Source organism: Oreochromis aureus, linkage group 13, assembly GCF_013358895.1.
Source record: "Oreochromis aureus strain Israel breed Guangdong linkage group 13, ZZ_aureus, whole genome shotgun sequence".
NCBI lineage: Eukaryota > Metazoa > Chordata > Actinopteri > Cichliformes > Cichlidae > Oreochromis > Oreochromis aureus.
This window is the reverse complement of record NC_052954.1, coordinates 30252440-30274328: the sequence shown is the minus strand read 5'-3', so window position 1 is coordinate 30274328 and position 21889 is coordinate 30252440. Positions and strand designations below refer to the sequence as shown.

General features: G+C 39.8%; 1 protein-coding gene across 1 annotated transcript in view; it reads left to right on the top strand.

Annotated features, from left to right (window-relative positions):
• The window catches only part of LOC116309925 (protein kinase C epsilon type-like), a 97438-nt gene that overhangs the window by 52114 nt on the left and 23435 nt on the right, over positions 1–21889 (top strand). The window contains exons 8-11 of the mRNA XM_031726649.2: positions 33–129; positions 218–486; positions 588–761; positions 19921–20075. Of these exons, the coding sequence (XP_031582509.1) occupies positions 33–129; positions 218–486; positions 588–761; positions 19921–20075 (695 nt within the window). The remainder of the gene's footprint in view (positions 1–32; positions 130–217; positions 487–587; positions 762–19920; positions 20076–21889) is intronic.

Genomic DNA, 21889 nt, shown 5'->3' with positions numbered 1-21889 from the left:
AATGTTGATGGGGACATGTTTTCTGTGAACAGCTTACTCAGGCTCAGGATCCTCAGCAGCCGTTATCAGGGATCCCTCAGGCAGAAGACGATCGCTCAAAGTCTGCCCCCACCTCCCCGTGTGATCAGGGTAGGCACATTCTCTGACTATTAAACTCTAAAGAGCAAACAGAATGGAGACACACACCACAGCTCTTATTTTTCTTGGTTTCTTGCAGACGTCAAGGAGCTGGAGAACATCCGGAAGGCTCTGTCATTTGACCACCGCGGAGAGGAGCACAAAACACACCCACTGTCTTCCTCCTCGTCTGTGGACACGGTAACGTGTGACACGCACACAGGAGGTGATGGGAACAGCGTCGGAGAGGAAAGCGAAGAAAGTCAGGCGAATGGCGAGGTCAAAGGTCACAGCGCTCCAGAGGCCAAGAGGATGAACCTGCATGACTTTGTGTTTATCAAAGTTCTGGGGAAAGGAAGCTTTGGAAAGGTGGGCTCACTTCCTCTGCAGCTCTGTTTGTGAAATTCAGTAAGATGTGCAGTGAAAAGGATGGACCAGAAAACACAAACAAGTTTGTGTCATGTGACCAGGTTATGCTGGCGGAGATGAAGGGCACAGACGAGGTTTATGCCGTCAAAGTGCTGAAGAAAGACGTGATCCTGCAGGACGACGACGTGGACTGCACCATGACTGAGAAACGGATCTTAGCATTGGCCAGAAGACACCCCTACCTGACACAGCTCTTCTGCTGCTTCCAGACTAAAGTAGGGACCCCACACACACATACACACACACACACACACACGCATACGCACACAAACATGCAGACATTATTTGCACCTCCAGGGGGCAGCATTGGAATTAGAATCTGTACCATCTTACATCGACACTGACAATCTCTCTTGGAGAAAACATTTGCAGTTTGTTTCTTGATGAAAACTTCAAAAGTACAACAGGTTAAAAAGAATGAAAATACAAAAATTTTAAAAAGAGGGAAACTTTCACCCAACAAGTTTTAACATCAGAGGAAAAACTGAATCGAACTGTATGCTGTTCTCGAGCTTTTTCTCTGCTGTTTTTCTTTTGAACATCTTTAATCCAAATCTTTGATCATTTGTTTCTGCTGCATCTTAAATTTGAAGAAATAAGATAAAAATAACTTACGTGTTCAGGATAAAAGATTTTACTGCTCTTGATGATTTAGTCTTATTAGATTATTAATAAAGGGGATAAAAGATCATTTAAAACCTAAGAAAAACTGTTAGGCAGTCTTTTGTTAATTCTTTTGTAATTTCCTTTTGTTTTCTTCCCCTCTCCTTAATAGAAAAACAATTGTTGGGTTAAACTGCGTACGTCTTGTGTTCACACTACAGCTGTTTTCACACGTGCACTGCAGCAGTGTACTTTTCTGCCTGGCAGGGGATTATGTTGGATAGAACATTAGCTGATATTTAACCTGCCTTATTCCTAGAACAAAGCCCGAGTGATGTTGGATTGTTCAGAGGTGCAAATGGTGCTGCTAATAGTCCGGTGCATTTACCACCGGGAGGTACGTGCCTCCTTCACACTCAGGCTCCTCGCCTTAGGTCTCTTGGCTAAAACACGTGGAGTGTTTCCACCAGTGCAAATGAAGTGAGGTGTGATCAAAAAGTTTCAGTGATGGTTCTCCAAACATCAACTTTACCTGTTGTAAAGACAGTGGGTAGCTGAAGTTCCATTCAAGCACGCCACCTTGGCCCTTGGACTTGTTACGCTGTGACGTCTGCTGGATCTGCTTCAGGGTCAAATGTGCAAACCTTAAACTTGATTTATTTTCAGAAAGTGGACAAGTCACGGGGATGGATATCTGGGTGAGAGGTCAGAGGCGAATGTGGGTTGCATAATCATTTTGCCCTGTGCTGACACAAGATGGCACTGTGACATGCCGCACCAGTCTTACGATCAAATGTTCTCCCTCAGGATGCTGCAGTAACACCACGACAACTTAACCTGGGGTACAAATTCTTAGCGCACAATCCTGTGAAAGTAAAAAAGAAAACAATGCTCCCTTACAATGTGGTAGGTCTAGCAAAACGATGAAAAATTCTCAGTTGTAGTGGGACGCACAGTTGGTAAATGGCCTGTATTTATATAGCGCCTTAACAGTCCCTAAGGACCCCAAAGCGCTTTACATATCCAGTCATCCACCCATTCACACACACATTGGTGATGGCAAGCTACATTGTAGCCACAGCCACCCTGGGGCGCACTGACAGAGGCGAGGCTGCCGAACACTGGCGCCACCGGGCCCTCTGACCACCACCAGTAGGCAACGGGTGAAGTGTCTTGCCCAAGGACACAACGACCGAGACTGTCCAAGCCGGGGCTCGAACCGGCAACCTTCCGATTACAAGGCGAACTCCCAACTCTTGAGCCACGATCGCCCACTGTGATCGTAACCAGCGGCGATCTTCCACATGAAAGTCTTGTCTGTTTGAAAAAGACGTTGATGCTAGCGAGTTTGAGGTCCACAGAGATATCACAGGTGCCAGACCAGGACCTCCAGAGTGTGATCCAAAAATAGCTTCATTGTTGGAAGCTGCCTGGACATCTCTGAGAAGATGATTTTGAATGAGAGGTGGGTCAAATTTAGGATTTAAGCAGCTTTGTGGAGAAAATATCCCAACTTGATCCTCTCAGAATTCGAAGTTCATGTGTGAAAACTGCCTTAAGGCCATTACCTGTTCAGCCCTTGACCTAGTTTTATTTTAGCTTCATTATTTTGGGTTAAATAGGCCCTAAAGGAGAACGTGCTAACAGCTAAACATGCTGGGTAGGTTTGTAAACACGTCCAGAGCAGTAATAGACTGAGAGAACTATAGCACAACAGTCAACCTATACGAGAACTATAATAAGAGAACTGCTCTGTATTCACTTCTCAGAATACATCACAACTTCTCGTTATGTTTTAGATCACATCGTCTCCAGGTGTCATATTTTATATCTGCCGAATACAACATTTTATGAACTGTGCTGTTAAGCAGGCATCTCTGGAAGACCTTTAAGAAGATATTTCAAGCAGCTTTAACACTAAAGCAGCGAAGCACCGGTCTTCAGGCTTCTTGCTCCCTCATTCACAGGTTACTCGGCTTTCATCATCTCCACTTTTAGCCTCTTTATCCATCAATACTTTAAGTTGGCTGTGACAGACAGACACACAAAAGGCAGCTGTGGGTGGGACGCCCCTACATGGGCAGTCCTTTCAGACTTCTGTATGTTTTGTCTATTGTGCGTTACATAAATGTTCCTGTCGGGAACCATATAGTGGCTTTGTACATCCACATGTGTGAGAGTTTGTGTATTTATGATAAAGCTACTTCCAGGTGTGTCCTTTCTATAATGAAGAGAGCAGGACACATGATTCGCTGATGTGCAAACTTCTTTCTGATCAGCTTTAGGAGGTTCAGGTGTTAACTTTACACAAGCTGCAGACACAGTCAGCGAGGTAAGCATGAAAGTTTGAGAGGTTTTGTTATTTAAAAGAAAAAAAGCTGAAACCTTAATTTTTTTTTATTACAAAACATCATCCCTTCAGCTCTTTCCTGAAATAGCTAAAACCACTCATCAGTGTCAATGTGCCTTCACGTGTGCACTTTCACAGCCTGGTGGAGCTGAGTGCGAGAATGCAAATGTTCTGCTGGAATTTTAAATTCCTTGCAATCCCTCTTTACTACAAATTACAATTTAATGTCTAATCATGCCCATGTGCGAAAAGCCGAGGCAGCTGTCCAGTGAATTTACACTGAGTGAGTGAACGCCATGTGTTCTGCCTCCTGCACGCTCTTTACCGGACCATTTAAAGTTAACACCAAGGGTGTCAAACTCATTGTAGTTGGCTCAATTTGACCTCAAATGGTCTAGACCAACCATTGTTCACCTTTAATGAACCATCGTTTTACCAAACAGACGAAAGATAAGTACTACTTTAACAATCTCTATTTTTCTACTTTGAAAAAGTGCCAATACATGCACATTAAAATTTATGGATCACAGTACATCTACAAAAGTTGCTGTGCTGCTTATTTATGACCCATGCAACTTCACATTTGGAAGTTTTTTTTTAAATGTGCATGTATTTTCACTGCTATTTAGCAACACTAGTGACCCCACATCAATACTAGCAGCGCACTTAATTATAAAATTGGAGTTATTAATGATTTCTCTGCTCTTTTCACACTTTTCAAAAAGCCATCCAGTGGACTTTTGTTCTCAGGGCCGCATGTTTGACGTTGCTGGTTCAGACCCTTGTTTTAACCAAACAGAGTCTTTTGAGTAGTGAGGATGCATCTGATGCAGAGACTTTCCTGTCATGTCTAACATGTGAGAAAAGGCAGCCTGCTGGCTCTGTCCCATCCCGGGACAGAAGGCGTAAAAGCTTTTTCCTGTCTATCTATATTTGAGATAGACAGGAATCAGTAGTATGAGATAACACAAATGCAAAATTTTTGTGGAAGGTGGAAAATAAAAAGAAATAACAGATTAGAAGTAAGATCAGATGCTGGAATTAAATGCTTGAAAACGTCTTTGCAGAGCTCAGCTGAAGGTCCTGAAGGTGCCGTTTGACGACATTGGTTTCAATATCTATAATGTTAAAACAATCTTAAAAAAAGTTACACTACATGTTCACTACATACACTGTACACTATAGGTCTGCTATAAATGAGGCATTTATTTTAGAAGACTTGCTGTGCAGTTCTTACTGGTACTAACAAAGCCTACTTCTGAGAATTCAGCTTATGTTCCAGGAAATGATGCTTTGACAGGAAATGGAATATGCACATACTGCATATGTGTGTTGTCTGTATAGCTCTGGTCACAAGTTCACAGACACTTGTCGTGGACATAAATGTCATGGTAATTTTGGGCTTTCTGTGATTTTTTGGGCATGTCCTTTTTGCAGGGTGGAATGATTCTATAGCATTCAACTTTTATGGTTTTATGAAACAATTGGATGCACAAGTCTGACAATATTTAGAATTTTTTCTAATCCACACCGGCTCAAAATTATATACACACACCCCAACTAATATTTGGTTATTAGTTGGTTATTAGTTGGGGTATAATTCTAGATGAATATTTGATCACCATTTTTGGCAGAATAGGTAGAGTTCATTCAAAATATGGCATTTTAGGAGCCTTTCCACACCGATGGTCAGGTTCCATTGCATGTGAGTTTTTCTCAGTTAGTTATATTTCATATTTCAATCATACCACACCATTGAACTTTACTTATGTGGAATCCTCAGTTTATAGAAGTATGTGCCTCTGACATCGACTGTTGTCAGTTCAGCAGGTAGCTTTCTATCTGCAAAAGTGGATGGATAAAAATAAATGCATGGATTCATTCTCTTGCTCCTCTCTACATTCTTTTAGGGATTGGTTTGCTGAAATAGTTTCCTTATCTTCACGTGGCATTGTTTTTCTTCCATTCTTTCTGTCATCATCTCTGAAGAGATCTGGAAAGAATCAACATTTTTCAGAGTTTCAGTTAAGTTTCCACACTAGAATTGAAACCAACCATCTTTAAGTTTTGTGATCTGGTCCAGCTGTCGTCACTGGACCGAAGTTCAGGGGAGGTTTCGTGCCTGAAAGTTAGGTTAACATCAAAGTAAAAAGTCAGAAAGTCTTCACGAAAGAAGTTAAGTGTGAAAGCAACCTCAACCTTCTCATTTAAAGCAACATGACGTCACTTTTGGGAATAACTTTCTTTGATAAAACAGCGCTTCTTTGTTCTTTTCCTTTTCTGTGTCAACAGACCATCAATCGAGCAGCTTCTCAAGGTGTGTTTGCTGCTGCCAGTGATCCATATACATACTATTTTTAAGACATTTCAGGGGGCTGCATTAATGTTTTGAAAGGAGGAGTGTCACCATAATCACCTTCTTTATAGTCAAAAATCTAGAAAAACTAGACGATTAAAGAAATGTTTGAAAGGAAGAGAATTATGTCACATTGGTAAAGCGATTATTTTACCTGCTTCTGCTTCTACTTCACATGTTTGAACATACATTGCAAGATATGCGGTGAAAAATTTAGAATTCTGCAGGGGACCAGTGGGAGCCAGACATGTCAGGGAGGAGGCATAGAAGATATTTTGCAAGCTGCATCTTGTGTTTATTTTCTCTGAATGCTCTGGAAAGTCTTACTCTAATTGATGGCGTTTCCTGTTCAATTTATTTATTCCTGTTATTTTCCTCCGAAGCAAACACAAACGTGTGTGGAGTCGACAGAGACAGAGAGAATGACAGAAAACGTCATAGTGAGACAAGACTGCATTACGTATTTGTGTCTTGCATTATTTCGTCTTTATTTTGTTCTTCCTATTTTTTTCTTATCAGATTCATCCTCGGATGCACGCACACACACACACACACACACACACACACACACACACACACACCAGGGGTTATTGAAACTGTGTTCTTGATTGAGACAAAGGGACTGCGATTCTTATGTAACAGCTTTGATCCTTATCAGCGATGTGTATTCCATATGTTGTGTGACCCCCACCTTCATCACCTGCCTCACCCAGCTCACCCCGTCTACTTCCCCTCACCCTCCCACCCCACTCTTCTTAGAACATGCACTGAATGTTCTGAATTCGATTTGATTACTGTAAACAAACCCTCATATACATCCTGCATATACAATGATACACAGACACAGCAGCTGTGTCACTCTTCGCCTCTTGCAGAACGCTGGTTCCACTCAGCCTTTCACTGGGCTGATCCGTATCGACTCAGTGTGCTAGTCTGACCGTGACGATACAACGTGGCACTGATTTAAACTGAAGAATTTAATCCGAGAGATTGCTTCTGCCATTTATTTTAAGTTTCTGCAGAAGGATTTCTGTTTCTTGTGGTGTTTTCAAACTTATGATATAGTGTAGAGCATAATACGGTAGTAGTGGTGTATTTTCAGCATCATTTGGCCAACAACAATGAAATACCTGTGAATACTGACGTCATCCATCCGTCTGTTTTCCACTACTTGGAGTTTAAGCAGAGGCGCCTAGACCTCGCTCTACTCAGCCACCTCCTCCAGCCTCGCTAAGGATGTGTTCAGGAGGTGTGTTAATCAAAGGCCTGAACCACGTCGACTGGCTTCTTACTATGCAAAGACATAGCGGCTTCCCTCTGAACCTTCCCGAATCACAAGCTTCTCAACCTTTTTCTTGGAGAAAGCTTCACCACCTGTATCCACAATCTTGTTTTTTTGATCAGTAACCCAAAACTCATGGCTATAGGCGAGGGAAGGAACATTGATCTGCCAGTAAATCAACAGCTTCCCCTTTATGGTCAGTTCTCTCTTCACCACAGCGCACTGATACACTGTTTGCACTGAAGACGCTGCCTCCAGTCCATCTTCTGTCTTCCCGACTTCTAACAAGTTCCCGAGATATTTGAAGTCCTCCTTGAGGCCCTGACTCATCTCCTTGTCCAAATGACAACTGTGCCTTGGTTTTGCAGATGCTACTTGTAATATAGTCTACTAATTACTTGACTAAGCTAGAACCTTTACTACATTTTAAAATAATAATTATGTTTTTTTTTAAAGAACCCCGAAAAAATCTTATCTCACCCCAGTAACCAGGTCTGTCCCTTCAACTCAGTGAGGTCCAAGGACGGGATTAGCTTTGCCCCGAGTTCATCATCAGGTCATGATGATGAAATTCGATGACGATGAGCAAAGCGCTAACAAGATTGAAAGTAGAACTGAATGTATCTCTCTGTATTGGCCCTGGACAAATTCCCAGTGGGAAATTTCTTGAAAATTATCATATTGTGGTATCTTATTGTGTAACCAGCAGAAACCCAAATGATGTTAAGTTTCAGTTTCTATGTGTGGGACGCTTCAGTGGCCTCTACCTGCAGGCCTTCAGTACACAACCCTGTCCAGACATGTTGTGCCGTGCACAAATCTTCGACGATGAATACATGGAACGTGGTTATGCAAGTGTTTGTGTGTCTTTCTGTCTAAGGGAGATTGAGCTAATTTGAAATATTATTTTCTTTGTAAAGTGATAACTGTGAAAACCTCAGTCCATCATTTTCTTTGATTTATAATATTTATAGGATTTTTTTTATTTAGTGCTTGTATTGATTCATTTTATATAAATGTAAGTAATTCCAAAAATTTATGAAAACTTTATAATTTGGATTTTTTTTTTATTTTACTACCGGTAATTGTTTAAGTTATTTTATTTTTTTATTTTTTAAGTTATTTTATTATATTCCATCCATCCATCCATTCGCTTCCGCTTATCCTTTCCAGGGTTGCAGGGGGCGCTGGAGCCTATCCCAGCTGTCATAGGGCGAGAGGCGGGGTACATCCTGGACAGGTCGCCAGTCTGTCGCAGGGCCAACACACAGGGACAGACAACCATTCACGCTCACATTCACACCTAGTGACAATTTGGATTATCCAATTAACCTATCCCCTCAAACTGCATGTCTTTGGACGGTGGGAGGAAGCCAGAGTACCCGGAGGGAACCCACGCAAACACGGGGAGAACATGCAAACTCCACACAGAAAGACCCCGGCCTGATGGTGGAATTGAACTCAGGACCTTCTTGCTGTGCGGCAACAGTGCTTTAAGATATCCCAAAACCTGAAGGAGGCACTGAGTTCATGGTGACATCACTATGCCTAAAAAAGTCTTTGTACTTTGTGTGACCTATGTTCTACCTACAACTGCCCCGCCCTCCTCGTTCTTCTTAATCGACTGTGGGATCACAACCGTTCCCCTATCGGCCTAATTACCGCTGAGAAATGTAAATAACATTATACAACAGTAGCGCCAAGGCCTCGTTCTGCTCCACACACTGTGAGGCCGAGAAGTGAAGTCAGAGAAGGAGAGGACGAGGAAATGCAGATGGCGAGGAGAGCAAAATAGGGATGATGAGGGGAAGACGTGAAAAAGTCTTTTTTTCAGTATTTGTGATAACAAGATGGCTGGTGGTATTTGTGTTGTTGTTTTCTTTTTGCCAAAGCGAAGGAAAGATTACATAAAGAGAAGCAGACGTTGAAAGGGATTGGTTAAAAGGGAAAAAAAGTAGCTGTGATGTAAAGAACCGGTTAGATTGCAGTGGAGAGTGAGTGTTTTTTAATGAACTCTAAGAGGGAAAGATCAGAGGAAGCAGGGATGGCCAGAAACCAGGCAGATACATTAATGAACCTTTGTTGTTCGGTGCTTAGGACAGAGAGCGACAGATGGACTGACACAGAACGATGGAAGGACAGATAGAGATGAAGACAGCCAGAGAATAGCAGACACAGACTGAGGTTTAGAAGACTGAGAGCAGAGATGAAAATCAGTCAAACTCAACCCATGTGTCTTACTTTTTAACATCTGTTATATCTGCAACTATTGACATTCACGTGTGGCGACATAAAAATTATTTGGATTTATCAATTTTTGTCCTATTGTATGTAAAGTGACCACCTTTGCTTTTGCATGGATAAAGCAGTATGATAGATATCAATCTTTCAACCTTGCTTTGGTCGTTTATGTGTGACACCATGTCTCAGCTGAGCATCGAGCTCATTACCACTCCTACTACCAGTACTTAGGATGTACTAGATGTACTAATTCATCCTTATAAGCTCTGCTTTTGAGGACTTTAACCTGTCATGACACAGCGGATGTCCTTTTTGTCACTGCTGACACTTTTCTCAAACTCTTCAACAGCAGTGTTGTGCACAGGTCAGCTGAACACGGCCCCCCGTAGGTAACGCAGGACATTATTCACATTAACTTCATCACAGGCTTTGTGTCAGGGTTATGGCTGGGTCATATCTTACCCTTTATATGGAATTTATACATAATTTAGTAATTGAAGAATTGCAAGGCCAAACTGTACCTCGGAGACTTTGATTGGAAGATAAGATCTTTTTGCTTTTGAAGCTATGCTTGTTTAGCATAAAATTGTTTTGCTAAAATGCAGCCTAACCCTAAACCTACCCGTGTGGTTTAGCAGTGACCTGAAACTTTGTTTAGACCATGCCTAAGAGCAAAATAACGTTGTGTGCATGAGGTTGTGGGTGTAATATCTACATCTACAGGTCCTTTTATGTAGACAGTAAACAGTCATAATATCTAAATACAGACAACCTAGTAGCTATTTGTGGTAATAGCAAACTTATTTTATTGTGAAATTTGGACCTTTCTTGCAACTAAGCAGTCGAAGCTAAAGATGTGTTTGCAGTCTTTAAGGTCATGTGAGATGTAGACGGTGAACTAGAGCATAATTTGCAGGATTTCGATCTTAAATATAAACTAAGACCAGCACCTGATGTTACAAAATACAAATCTAAGTTGCAAGACCTGTTTTTGACACCCTTGAACTGACCCCATCTCTTCACCTTAGATTGAGTGTAAACACTCACACACTCACCCAAAAAAATTTCTATAGCGAACATATCCACCCAGACAGCCTTCCCTTCCAGGAATAGTCTACTTCTTATCATTATGACAAATCTTCAGTGGTGTTCAAGAGAGCTGGGTGATAGTTAGACCCTTTACAAGTCACTGTGACACTATTATGTGAATAGAAGATGTCTTCTGAGCGTTTCTTCTGGGCAAATTAGCTTTTCGATAGACGGATCAGTAGTAACGACCAGCAGCCTGATGCCAGCTCTGTGTTTATCACCTCATCAGTACAAATTATTTGGATGTGTGTGTGTTCTTGCACTTCTTGTGCAACCTTTAAAATGAGAGCATTTTGTCCCGTCCTCTTTTCCCCAAAGAGCTTTTTTAAGACTTAAGGCGAGAGTTGCAGTGGGGTTAAAAAAGCATCTCTGACACAACCATTAACCCGATGTCAACAGTGTCATGCTGCGCCTTTCTTTGCACGACAGATTTTACTGGCACCATTTTTGCACATTTTCAAATGAAAGCACTGGTAACATTGAAAGTGCTGTTATTACAAATCCCATCTTCATCCATCCATTTTATAACTACTTATTCGACTAGGGTGGAAGGCAGCTGGGGTCTAGCCTAGCTGGGCAGAAGGGCTCAGCCTCACCAGTCCATCACAGGGTTTTTTGTTGTAGTGAACTAATGTAGGTAAACTATTATTTTTTATGAAATATCATCTTCTGTCTCTCCCTCAGTTTATGTTTCATACCTTTTGCCCTTTTGGGTTTCTTGGTACTCCTGTTTTCTATATTTTTTTGCCCCTCACTCTCTGACTGGTTGCAACAGATGGCTGCCTCTCCTAAAGGGCCGTCTACACAGAGATGTAGCTGTTGGTTGGTCACTAAAGCACAGTCCAGGCTCCGGTTGCCTAGGTAACCCTCCAATGTATTTACCACCCTGCCATATGTCTGTCAACAGTGTCCTTTGCTCTCATTGGTAGTTGCTTTAGTTGCTAGCTTTGAAGTTGAGAAAACTTTAAATCACATTAGGTGACGGTCTGGTGCAGAGGTTTTGTGTTACTTTCTGTGTTTTCTTCTCGCCATGTTGCTGCTAGTCACTTCCTCTGTTGTAGCTGTTCTTCCTGATTGGGAATTTTCACATCACTGGGGCGCTCTGATGTTGTACGATCATTACTTTAGTACATAAAGTAACTTGAGATGATTTTTGATGTGTACTTGGGTTAATTTCACTTTGCAGGCAGTCAGAATTTGGCCTTAATATAGCATCCATCCCCATGGTTGTTAGGCAACACACTTTTTGCTTGTAGAGGCCTGCCCACAGGTTTGTGTCCTCAGCTTTTACGTTGGTTAAATTCCCATAATCCTGCTCCTAGAGAAGGCAGAGGGAGCCATAAATACAGTTTAATATCTTTGAGCGTTCAAGAAAACCAAGAAAAAACATGTAGGAAACGGGAGAACCAACAGGTGAACCTTCTCCAGTGGAACCAGTGCACTAGTGTGCCGACCCATCAAAGTACATATCTGGCTTAAAGAGCAAAAGTGGTTAGAGGCTTCATCTGTCCCACTCTCTTCTGTTTTCCAGTTATCCTAACATCCTTATTTTGCCACTTGTTCCCTCCATCCTCCTCTCTTCCTGCTGATGTGCTGCTGACACGTTCTCACTCTGTCCACACATTCAAGATGTGCAGGGAGTGCTCACACATGTATGGATGAACATTGTCCTCACAGCACCTTTTTGTTGCTTAGAGACAGAAAAAACCTTAACACACAGAATCATCTACCTCTTTGTCCAGTTCAAAATCCCACAAAACACACACGTTGCATAGTTCACCTGATCGCGCCTTTTATAGTCACCTGACATTCCTGGAAGTCTGTTTCTCATTAAATTAATCACAGTCAACTACTTAGCTTTTTTTTTTTCTTTTGACCAATGAAAAACAAGTTTTTCTTGTCATTCATTTATTTCTTTATTTCTTTATTATGGGAACGAGGAGTAAGAAGATATTCTGTGGGAGAACCAGCAGCCCACAGCATGTATTTAACTTCTGTCAGAGAACTACAGTGAGGGCGAATTTAGTGTGTGAGAACAATAAACACACACAGGCACAACATTCAGGTTGCCTGGCCAAATATGTGTCAGCCTTGAGCAGTGCAGAGTTGTTCTTTACAAAACTACAGTCATTAGTAGAGGTATGTTTGCTGTTCTTGGGTTGCAGTTCAGGCATAGACAAACATGTAATTTTATACTTGAAACCCTTACTGACATAATGCATTCCTTAGACCTCAGACTTAATGTTTACTTACCTAAACCTAACAGTGGTAGAGGTGGCAGGTCAGAGAGGATTAATATAAATCAGTTTTGATGTTAAATCTTATATAAGTTTGTCTTTAGTTTATGATGACATGTTGTTTTTTTATGTAGGTATTGACATTGTTTTTTACATATCTGTGCCAAAGACTAAGGCACTTTGCTGAAAAGCAAAGTGTCTTAAACCTGCATTCTTCTTAATGGCCAGCAGGGGGACAAAAAGTCAGATTCTAAAAAAGTCTGTAAGAAAATTACTTTTTTGATCTAGTATCTCAGGTTTTTCTAAAAAAACAAACAAACAAAAAACAAAACAAAATTATGGTCCAATTAGTGGAAAATAGAAAATAAATCGAGCTATGCCTTAGTGCATGTCTCTCTGTTTCTCAGTTAGAGCCTGGCCTATATAAGCATTTTTTAAGAGCGACACCATAAATCACACACTACCATGTACAGTTAAACTAAAATGAGCAAAGTGTGTATTTTATGTCTCTGCCTTTAAATGATCATTTATCTGCCATTATATATATTTATCATACCACCGTCTTTTATATACAGTCTACAGTCTGTCCACAGAGACACATACATCTACACACAAATAGTGTGTAGTTTCTCTTGCAGAAACTTTTAAATATTTGGTTTATTTTTATTTATTTAAACATGATGAAATTATTAATAATATATTAATATTTTCACCTTGAGCCACAGCTTGTTAAATGTACATGTCACTGTATTTAATTTCTGCTATTTGTAGCTTTTCATAACATGGGATAGCAGTAGGACATTTGGAATACAACAGACATATAAAATGATCAACATTTGTCAACCTTAATGTCCATTTGAGTAAAAAAAAATATGTATATACATTGCCCTGTATTACTGCTGTAATGTGTTTATATACACATGCAGTGATTGATATATGTGAGGAGCTTTATTTAAGCTTTAATTAAATTAAAGCTTATGGAGACTCAAGGCATGGAAGTCAAGAATGCAGGAATGATGTTTCTACTTATAAACACATTAGGGTTTAATATGTTTAACTGATTAGAATGCAGAATTTTTGAAAGGAAAAACAGGTTCAGTGGCCACACACACAGAGTACGCTCTGTCCTCCAATTACAATTATTTCCTTCTGCAAGGAGAAAAAAAGGAAAAGTCCAGCTCTTCTCTTCAAGTCAACATCTGTGAAAAACACACAAATAAAATAAAAAGGGGAATAAAAGGATGAATCAAAGTTTTTCTGAAGAGTCATTGTCACATCTGGAGTGAAAGTCACTTCTCAAAGTTACTATATAGCATTACAAAAACACAGATTACCACAAAACAAACTCAGGACCCAGACTCTGTTGTATGAAATCACCAAGTGAATCTTTACTGGTTGCCTCTGTGTGGTAATGACCAGCAGCCAAACGGTAATGGCTCATAATGTTCCGAGGAAAATGGGGCAGCAATTGAGTTTTTTTGTTCGTGCATGGACAAAAGTTCAAACCCCACTTGTTGTTTTTTTGTTCCCCGTTTTTGTCTGACTTTGATGAAAGTGTTTATTTTAGCTTCATGTCAGCCGTTCATATTTTCAGGAGAGGAGAAGCAGTGCGTTACAGCTAACATTTCAACAACCAGAGTGGTGAAAAGTAATTCAGCGGATGAACTCATCTTATCTAACATTTCTATAATTAGATTAGGATCTCAGTTTTAAGGGCAATGTGAGCACATCAGAATTATTGTAATTTAATAAACAAATACAGAAAAAACTCCTCTACGCTGCACACATTTACCTATTTTTCTTCCTTTCTTTGATATATATATATATATATACATATATATATATTAGTGCTGTCAGCGTTAATTTCGTTAAAATGACGTAAACGCCATAACTGCATGAACGCAGCAAATCTCCATTAACGAGTTACCGTGTTAGCTCATTAACACGTTGACACCATGCAGTCCCATGCACGGGGCGATCCGCGGTAAGTCGTTATTGGAGATTTGCTGTGGCGTTAATGCAGTTATGGCGTTAACGTCATTTTAACAAGATTAACGCTGAAAGCACTAATACATATATATGTATATATATATATATATATATATATGTATGTATGTCTGTGTGTGTATGTGATTGAATGTCTGGTCACAGTACAGACAGTATGAGGTAATGGTTTGGGCTTGTATAAGATGCAATGAGATGCAAGTTAAGACTTGTTTAACATACATTACAGCCGGCTGGCACCAAGAGGGCTCATACACACAAACTTTAGAAACACGCACACAAAATAGTCAGATAACCATCAAGACGTTATTGTCAGCATTGTGTAGTGGATCGTCTGGCCGTGTGCCTCTAAAATATGCCCTGACTTTGTCTGTGTGTGTGTGTGTGTGTGTGTGTGTGTGTGTCTATGTGTGCGCGCCGTGTGTCAGAAATGGGAAGCCAGTATCTGTACATTTGTAATTACAGTCAGGAAATGTTTATTCATGTTTGATTGGGTGGGACCAGCTGGGACTTTGGGTACATTTAAACAAACTATTTCAACATCCTGTTTAAAGTCGCTTTCAGGAGGAGTGGAGGGAGGAAAAAAATTCTCTCTGAGGTGGACTATCGGCCACTTATGTAACACGAAATTTTGAGGCCTCTTTAAACTGATAGCAGAGGGGAGAAAAGAGCCTGAGGTCAGCTTTAAATATACATGGCATGAATGTGACGTGTTTGGTGAATGGCTGAATTAATTCTTTTAATCAGTTCTGATCCAACTAAAGAAAAGCAACAATACACTACAGACAGTATGACACTTCATTATGGAAGGTACTTAAAACTCAGTAGCAATCCTGATTTCATGGCAGTTAAAAAGGATTAAAAAGTGTATTAGTATAGTAAAATATACCCACTGGTATTCAGGACCCTTTGCATCACATTTTAATGTGTACCTAATTACAATCCGTTTTTGACATGTTAGGCAGTGCTACACAACAGTCTCTTGCCTGAAAATAAGGTATAACATCTACATAAGGGAAAGATGTTGGTAAGCTAAGAAGACATGATTTTCAAATGCTGTTTAATTAAGTCTATATCCAATTCAATCATTTAAACCGCAATCCCAACAGGTCAGCAGACCATAATATCTACCAACATCTGGTACCCTTATCGTACCCGTAGATATGATAAGCGTTGACATATTTCATATAGAGCGTGATATTTTAGCTCCCGTGGCCTGCATATAGTTGCTACACAACTGCAAACTGCTTTGAAGTCGAAGGAGTTCCATTGTATCTGTTATACTAACCTGCCTGCTGGAAATAATGATAGTGCATTAACCCTTTCACGCATAGTGGTCACTACAGTGGACAGCTATTCAAAGGCTGTTTTCTTGTATATGTGTCAGTGTTGATCGTATACTTGCACATCAACCAGTACATTGGACACTGATGTGTCACTCCATACCAGATTCATAACATATGTTGTCCACCTAAGTGGATATGTAAAAAAAACTCTTTGAAAAGTACATGTTTAAAAAAATGAAGTTCAAAAATCTTTTTTTCATGCCTAAAGATAAATAAAAATACTTCACAAAAAAATCCTGATTGAGGTTGTCATAATTCATGCATGAAAAGGTTAAAATGGTCTTATGAAGTATCTGTATATGAGAAGTTATAAGTAAAGAAAGTTTGCAGTCATGTGCAAAATACCTGCTAATGTACAATTTTTGCATCCAAACAAAATTGGACTTCCTCGTCGTCTAGATTCGGCGAATCTCATTGAAGAACAATCAAGTCTTTGAAGCTCTGTAACTGCATTCAGTTCAATTTAATTCACTTCAGCTTTTAATAAAATATGGCACCAATTTACAGTATATGTCACCGCAAGGCACTTTACATCATAAGACCCTACAAGTTTAGAAAGAACACTTAATAATCGTATGATTCCTTATGAGCAAGCAATGGGCAACAATGGGAAGGAAAAACTCCCTTTTAACACGAAGAAATGGTGGTGTATGGCACTTGGATTGGCACAAGCAGGTTCATCATTGGATACTGATTTTTTTTCCAATTTAACTGTGGGAAGTCAAAAGTTGTGATCAATATTAAAATTTGAGAAACAGGTAGTTTCCCCATCTAACAATGACCCTCACCCTTGGGAAGCTTGCCACTTGAATTATAAATTATTTTTATTTATTTTTGTTAAAAAAGGGGAACCAGAGGAAGGTTAATGTATATCGGTAGAAAGGAAGCATAAAATTGGTGACAGACTGTTGTTTTGTTTGAGCTGCCATGGTTAAAATGGAATTGCCATATCTGGTTAATATTGCTATCAGAAGACAAAAAAAACTGCACTGTTTTATAAATTTTCAACATTTTGAATTGAAAAAAGTTACCACAGTGTTTCCAAGTGTCTAAAACTCAAGTGGGAAGAATCATTGAGAAATTCAAAGAGAGCCAAACAGTACAGAACAAGCCTGGCAGAGGTAAGAAGTGAAAGATTTCAAAGACTTTGGAAAGAAAAGTAGTGAGAAGGTGTCTAAAGACCCCAGAACAAGTTGGGAATTATAGTCTCAAAGATCACTAGACCCATGGACAGGAAGGGACTGCAAAGCTGCTTACTAAGAAAAACTCCACTTCTGCAGAAGAAACACCCTCAAGCCAGACTGAAGGTGAAGCACAACCTGGAGAAAGATTATGGTGAAGATCTACCTCCAAAAGACCAATATGAAGGTTACTGACTGGCCTGCATGAAGCCCCGACTTGAATCCCAGTGAAATTTTTGAGGTGAACTGAAGATCACGGTCCATGCCAGAAGACCAGCAAATCTTGAGAAGTTTGAAAGATTCGCCAAAGAAAAATGGGCTGGAAGTACTCGGGAGAGATGAATGTGAGACTTGTTGAACACTACAACAAATGATTGTACTACAACATAACTGTCTATTAGTATCACAGGGCCTAATCATTTTGACACTGGTAGTTTTTGATTTTTCTCAGATCCAATTTGTTTCTGTGCAAATGTAAGCATCCAAAATAAAACCAACATGTTTGAAAAAGCTGTGTTAAAATTCTCTGCTCTATTTAACATCACTTGGGAAATACTTAAAAAAAATCATATATGGAGGCTAATAATTATGTCCTCATCTGTAAGTGGGTTGGGAAAACTGGGACAAAGTGGTCAAAAAACTGAAAACTTGTTTAGTCTCTAATTTTAGATTTAAGAAACACGAGTCTTTTTTATGCCTAAACTTTTTCAAGTCTTTGGCTTAATGATGCTCTCATAAATGTCTAGTGTCCTTCTGTATTTGTTTACTTTAGTCCATTAGACATTTACAGTCGCCTACAAACCTGCAAAGACTGAGCTGCACCTGACAGGTTGATTGTGTCACATTAGCTCCGGGACTATAAACCAAGACCAACTGCTTTTTTAAGGTATTATAAAAATGTTCCAGCTTTTTGAAATGTTCGAATCAACAAATCAAGATGTGTCTTTCTTTTAGAGTGACAACTACCTTCAAAAATTTTCACTAGTTCAGGATCAGCAACTCAACACTCCGTCTCTTAAAATGCAGTCCAAAGCTCTCAAGATGTGTCTAAGAATTGATGTGTCCTGTGGCCAATTATGAACACTCATTATGGCCAAACATACAGACAGTTTTTTAGGTGAACATGCCCCAAATATCCAGCTGGCGACAGGTTTGACGTGCAACTGATGAGTTAATGGAGCAGATGCTGTATAAAGCCAAAGATGTTCAATGTTCGTGCTTAATCACTGTTCCAATGCTAATAAGGAGAATTCAATGGATGCGAGACAACCACAAAATTTCTACTTCTTCTTTGCTGTTGTCTTTCTTGAATAACAAAGGGTAGAACATGCACAATCATTGTCATGCAAATTAAAAATAAAGGGCATGCCTACACCCATTCACAGCTAATTGCGTCGGAGAGGAAACTGTGGTTGTTTGTGCAGCTAGTTCCACAGTTTTAGGTACATGCAAGAAACAGAAGTTTGTTTGCTCTCGATGTAATGAAACGCACACATAGAAATGCATTTGTCTTTGTTCTAGAGAGTTTACGGCATAAATCGGTTTCAGGTTGTTGTTTTTTTACCTTTCCACCGCAACATATTCTGTTTACATACTTCCTGTGTCTCAGATTCAGTCTTTGTCGCTCTTTACAAATCCTATATACGCTTCACAGCCAGGGGTCTCCTTTAATGTGGTGGAAACACAGAAGCTTCAGATCTGTAGCTCTGTGTCACCTTAACAGCTAACGATGTGAACCCTGAGGCCTCACACAATGGCTCTGACGGGCTCCTCCTTGTTTCTTATATACCCAGCTGTTTATATCACAGCACCCTCACTGCACATACTCTCTCTCTCTCTCGCTCTCTTATTTCCTATATGAAGAAAGCGAGCTGGAATTCAGGAAGGAGGCCGTTTGTTTCCCCACGGAGCCCATTTTCATTACCAAGAGAATAGAGCTTAGAGGGCGTGGTCTACAGCAGTGTGTGTGTTGTTTTTCGCCTCTGTATGTGTGTGTATCACAGGAAGGGGTCCTATGGAAGTAGAGACAATTAGTGGTTGTCACATAGCAATCTGTATTGTTTTTCTTTCTCTACCCAGGGAAGTTTGAGACAAAATCCAAAGTGTCTTGTGTTTTTAAAAATGGGTTAAATTTACAACTAAGATTTTCTCTCCGATTAATAAACAGTTTGTGTTCCATTTATTGTTTTCGTCTAATGTCTTGATTTAGGCAGATGTGATATGAAAAAATTGTGATAAACAGAATGTTTGAACAGCTGGTGGGCGGGGCTGCTGTGCTCATAGCCAGAGCTGTGTACCTGTGATGATCATATGAGAGACTCCAGGATGTCATGTAGAATCAAGAGCAGAAAAACCGTTTGAAAAGGGAGCTCTTGGCTTTCAGGGGTTCTTCGTACATCCACCGATCTCATTATTTGAAACGTTGGCCATATTTAGTATGAACATCCACCAGTGTAATGGTATTCATTAGACAGAATTTTGTTTTAACAATTTTTAACAATTTTGTTTTAACAATATTTTGTTTTAATGACTGTATATGATTTATGAGTTTAAATTATTTATTGTTAATGGATAAATGTAAAAGCACATTTATCAGTGAATTATGTTGATATTTTTGCCATTTTCGAATTGCAATATTTACACAGTTCAGACTGAATAAAGTTCTTCTTCACTGTCTTCCCGCAGGACCGCTTGTTCTTCGTGATGGAATATGTCAATGGAGGAGACCTGATGTTTCAGATCCAGCGATCGAGGAAGTTCGATGAGGCACGATCTCGTTTTTACGCCGCCGAGGTCACATCTGCCCTGATGTTCCTGCACCAACACGGAGTCATTTACAGGTAACCGTGATGTGTTTAAATGGTCAACAGGCAATCATGCACCTTTTCATGGTGTATTACCACATTTTAGCGGGTGTAGCAGTGTTTATCACACCAGTCCTCTTTCAGGACTTCTGCATATTTCAGTCAAAGCCTTTTAACTTGCCCTTCTTTAATCGTTTGACTGTGAAGCGTGAACATGCTGCTTGTTCGATTAACAGGAGACATAAGAGAATTTCTGACAAAAATCAAAGAATGAAGAAAACTGCTGCAAAGCCTTCCTTTGCTGAAATGTACATTGGTCTGAGTAGGTGTCAGAGCGCTCATGTTCTAACAGCACATAACATGTTTCCATTGTTTGGACAGTCATTCAGGGGTGTGTGATTCACAGAATCACTGAGCACATAATTTGTGAACTTTGTTTTTAAACTGCTCAGTGGCTGCACATCATCCTGCTGGTTTGAAAGTTTCTGAATGCATGTACCATAAAAGGTGGAGTGGTAGGTTCAAAAATATATTTAAGAACCTTTAAGTATGTACTTGTACTTTACTATTATCTATTTATTGATAATGCCTTTGGGGCAAGAACCGGTCCTTTCAAATTTTGCAATACGGTGCTAAGTAACCATTTAATTGGACAAAAATGCTGCATAACATCTCTTCTGTGCAGTTTGCATGCTGTCACCATGCCTAATCTGGTTTACCTTGCTACTGAAAACATACAACGTGGATTATTTTGTCATTGCCCTTGGCTAAGGCACTAGCATTCGTCCGAAGTTGGTACATGAGCGCTGCGTTGCAGCAGTTTGTAATGCTTAAAGTCAGAGAATGAATGGAGAATCAACAACTGCATACTTTAAACAGTTTGTCCTGAACATTTTCTAAACACTTTAAAAACAACATCTAATATATTGTCTGTTCTGAATGTATTTTCTCAGTAAATACTGGGTGGATTGAAAAAAACACTTTGGTCTGTTTGAGAATAATAGCAAAGCCGTGATTCTCATCAAACTCAAAATCTTGGTAACTATTTGTTAAATATCAATATGTTTTCATTGCAAAAACCTAAAAAAAATATGGAAACTCCAGGGCAGGGAAAGATTTAAATAACTGATTTTTGGTAGTCTCAGTTCTATTCACCAGCTATGTTTGACAAGGCTTTGATTATTTTTTTCTAACTTCTTTCCGTTCAAGCTAAACTCAAGTTTAGTTCAAGCATCATCAGTCTTGGGCTGCACATTGTCAGCTTTGTAAACAACCACAGAAAATCTTAATTTTCCTACACAAAGGCCTATTAAGATAGAAAGTGATTCACTCAGTGGACTTTGCTTTGTAGCTGACAGTTGGTAACTAGTGGACATTCATTTGGGTAGATAACTCTCTAATGGATTTATTTCTCAGTCATGTGTCAGTCAGAAGTTTTCCTACCGATAGATGCTTCAGTCATTTGCCATGTTGCTAACGAATACTTTACGCGGTGATGGTAAGTCAATGTATCTGGTTGCTGTACCATTCCTAGTTGGTTCTGTGGAGTAGTGCTGGGCGATATGGAAAAAATATTTATCACGATATGAATTATTTTATATCACGATAACGATATATATCACGATATACCACCTGACCTGTGGTCATCTGGAAAGTATGCAGTCTTTAAACAGCGAGTGGAGAGGGTGCAGTCTTTGTTTTGAGTTACTGTAAAGCATGTCGCAAATCCGGGTGCACGTAAAGCAGCACCATGTTGCAAAACAACAAGACAGAGTTTCTTTGCGAAAAATGTCATTTTTTTATACTTTATTTTCTCTTGCATAAAGTTAAGAGTATGTAAAGTGAGAAGA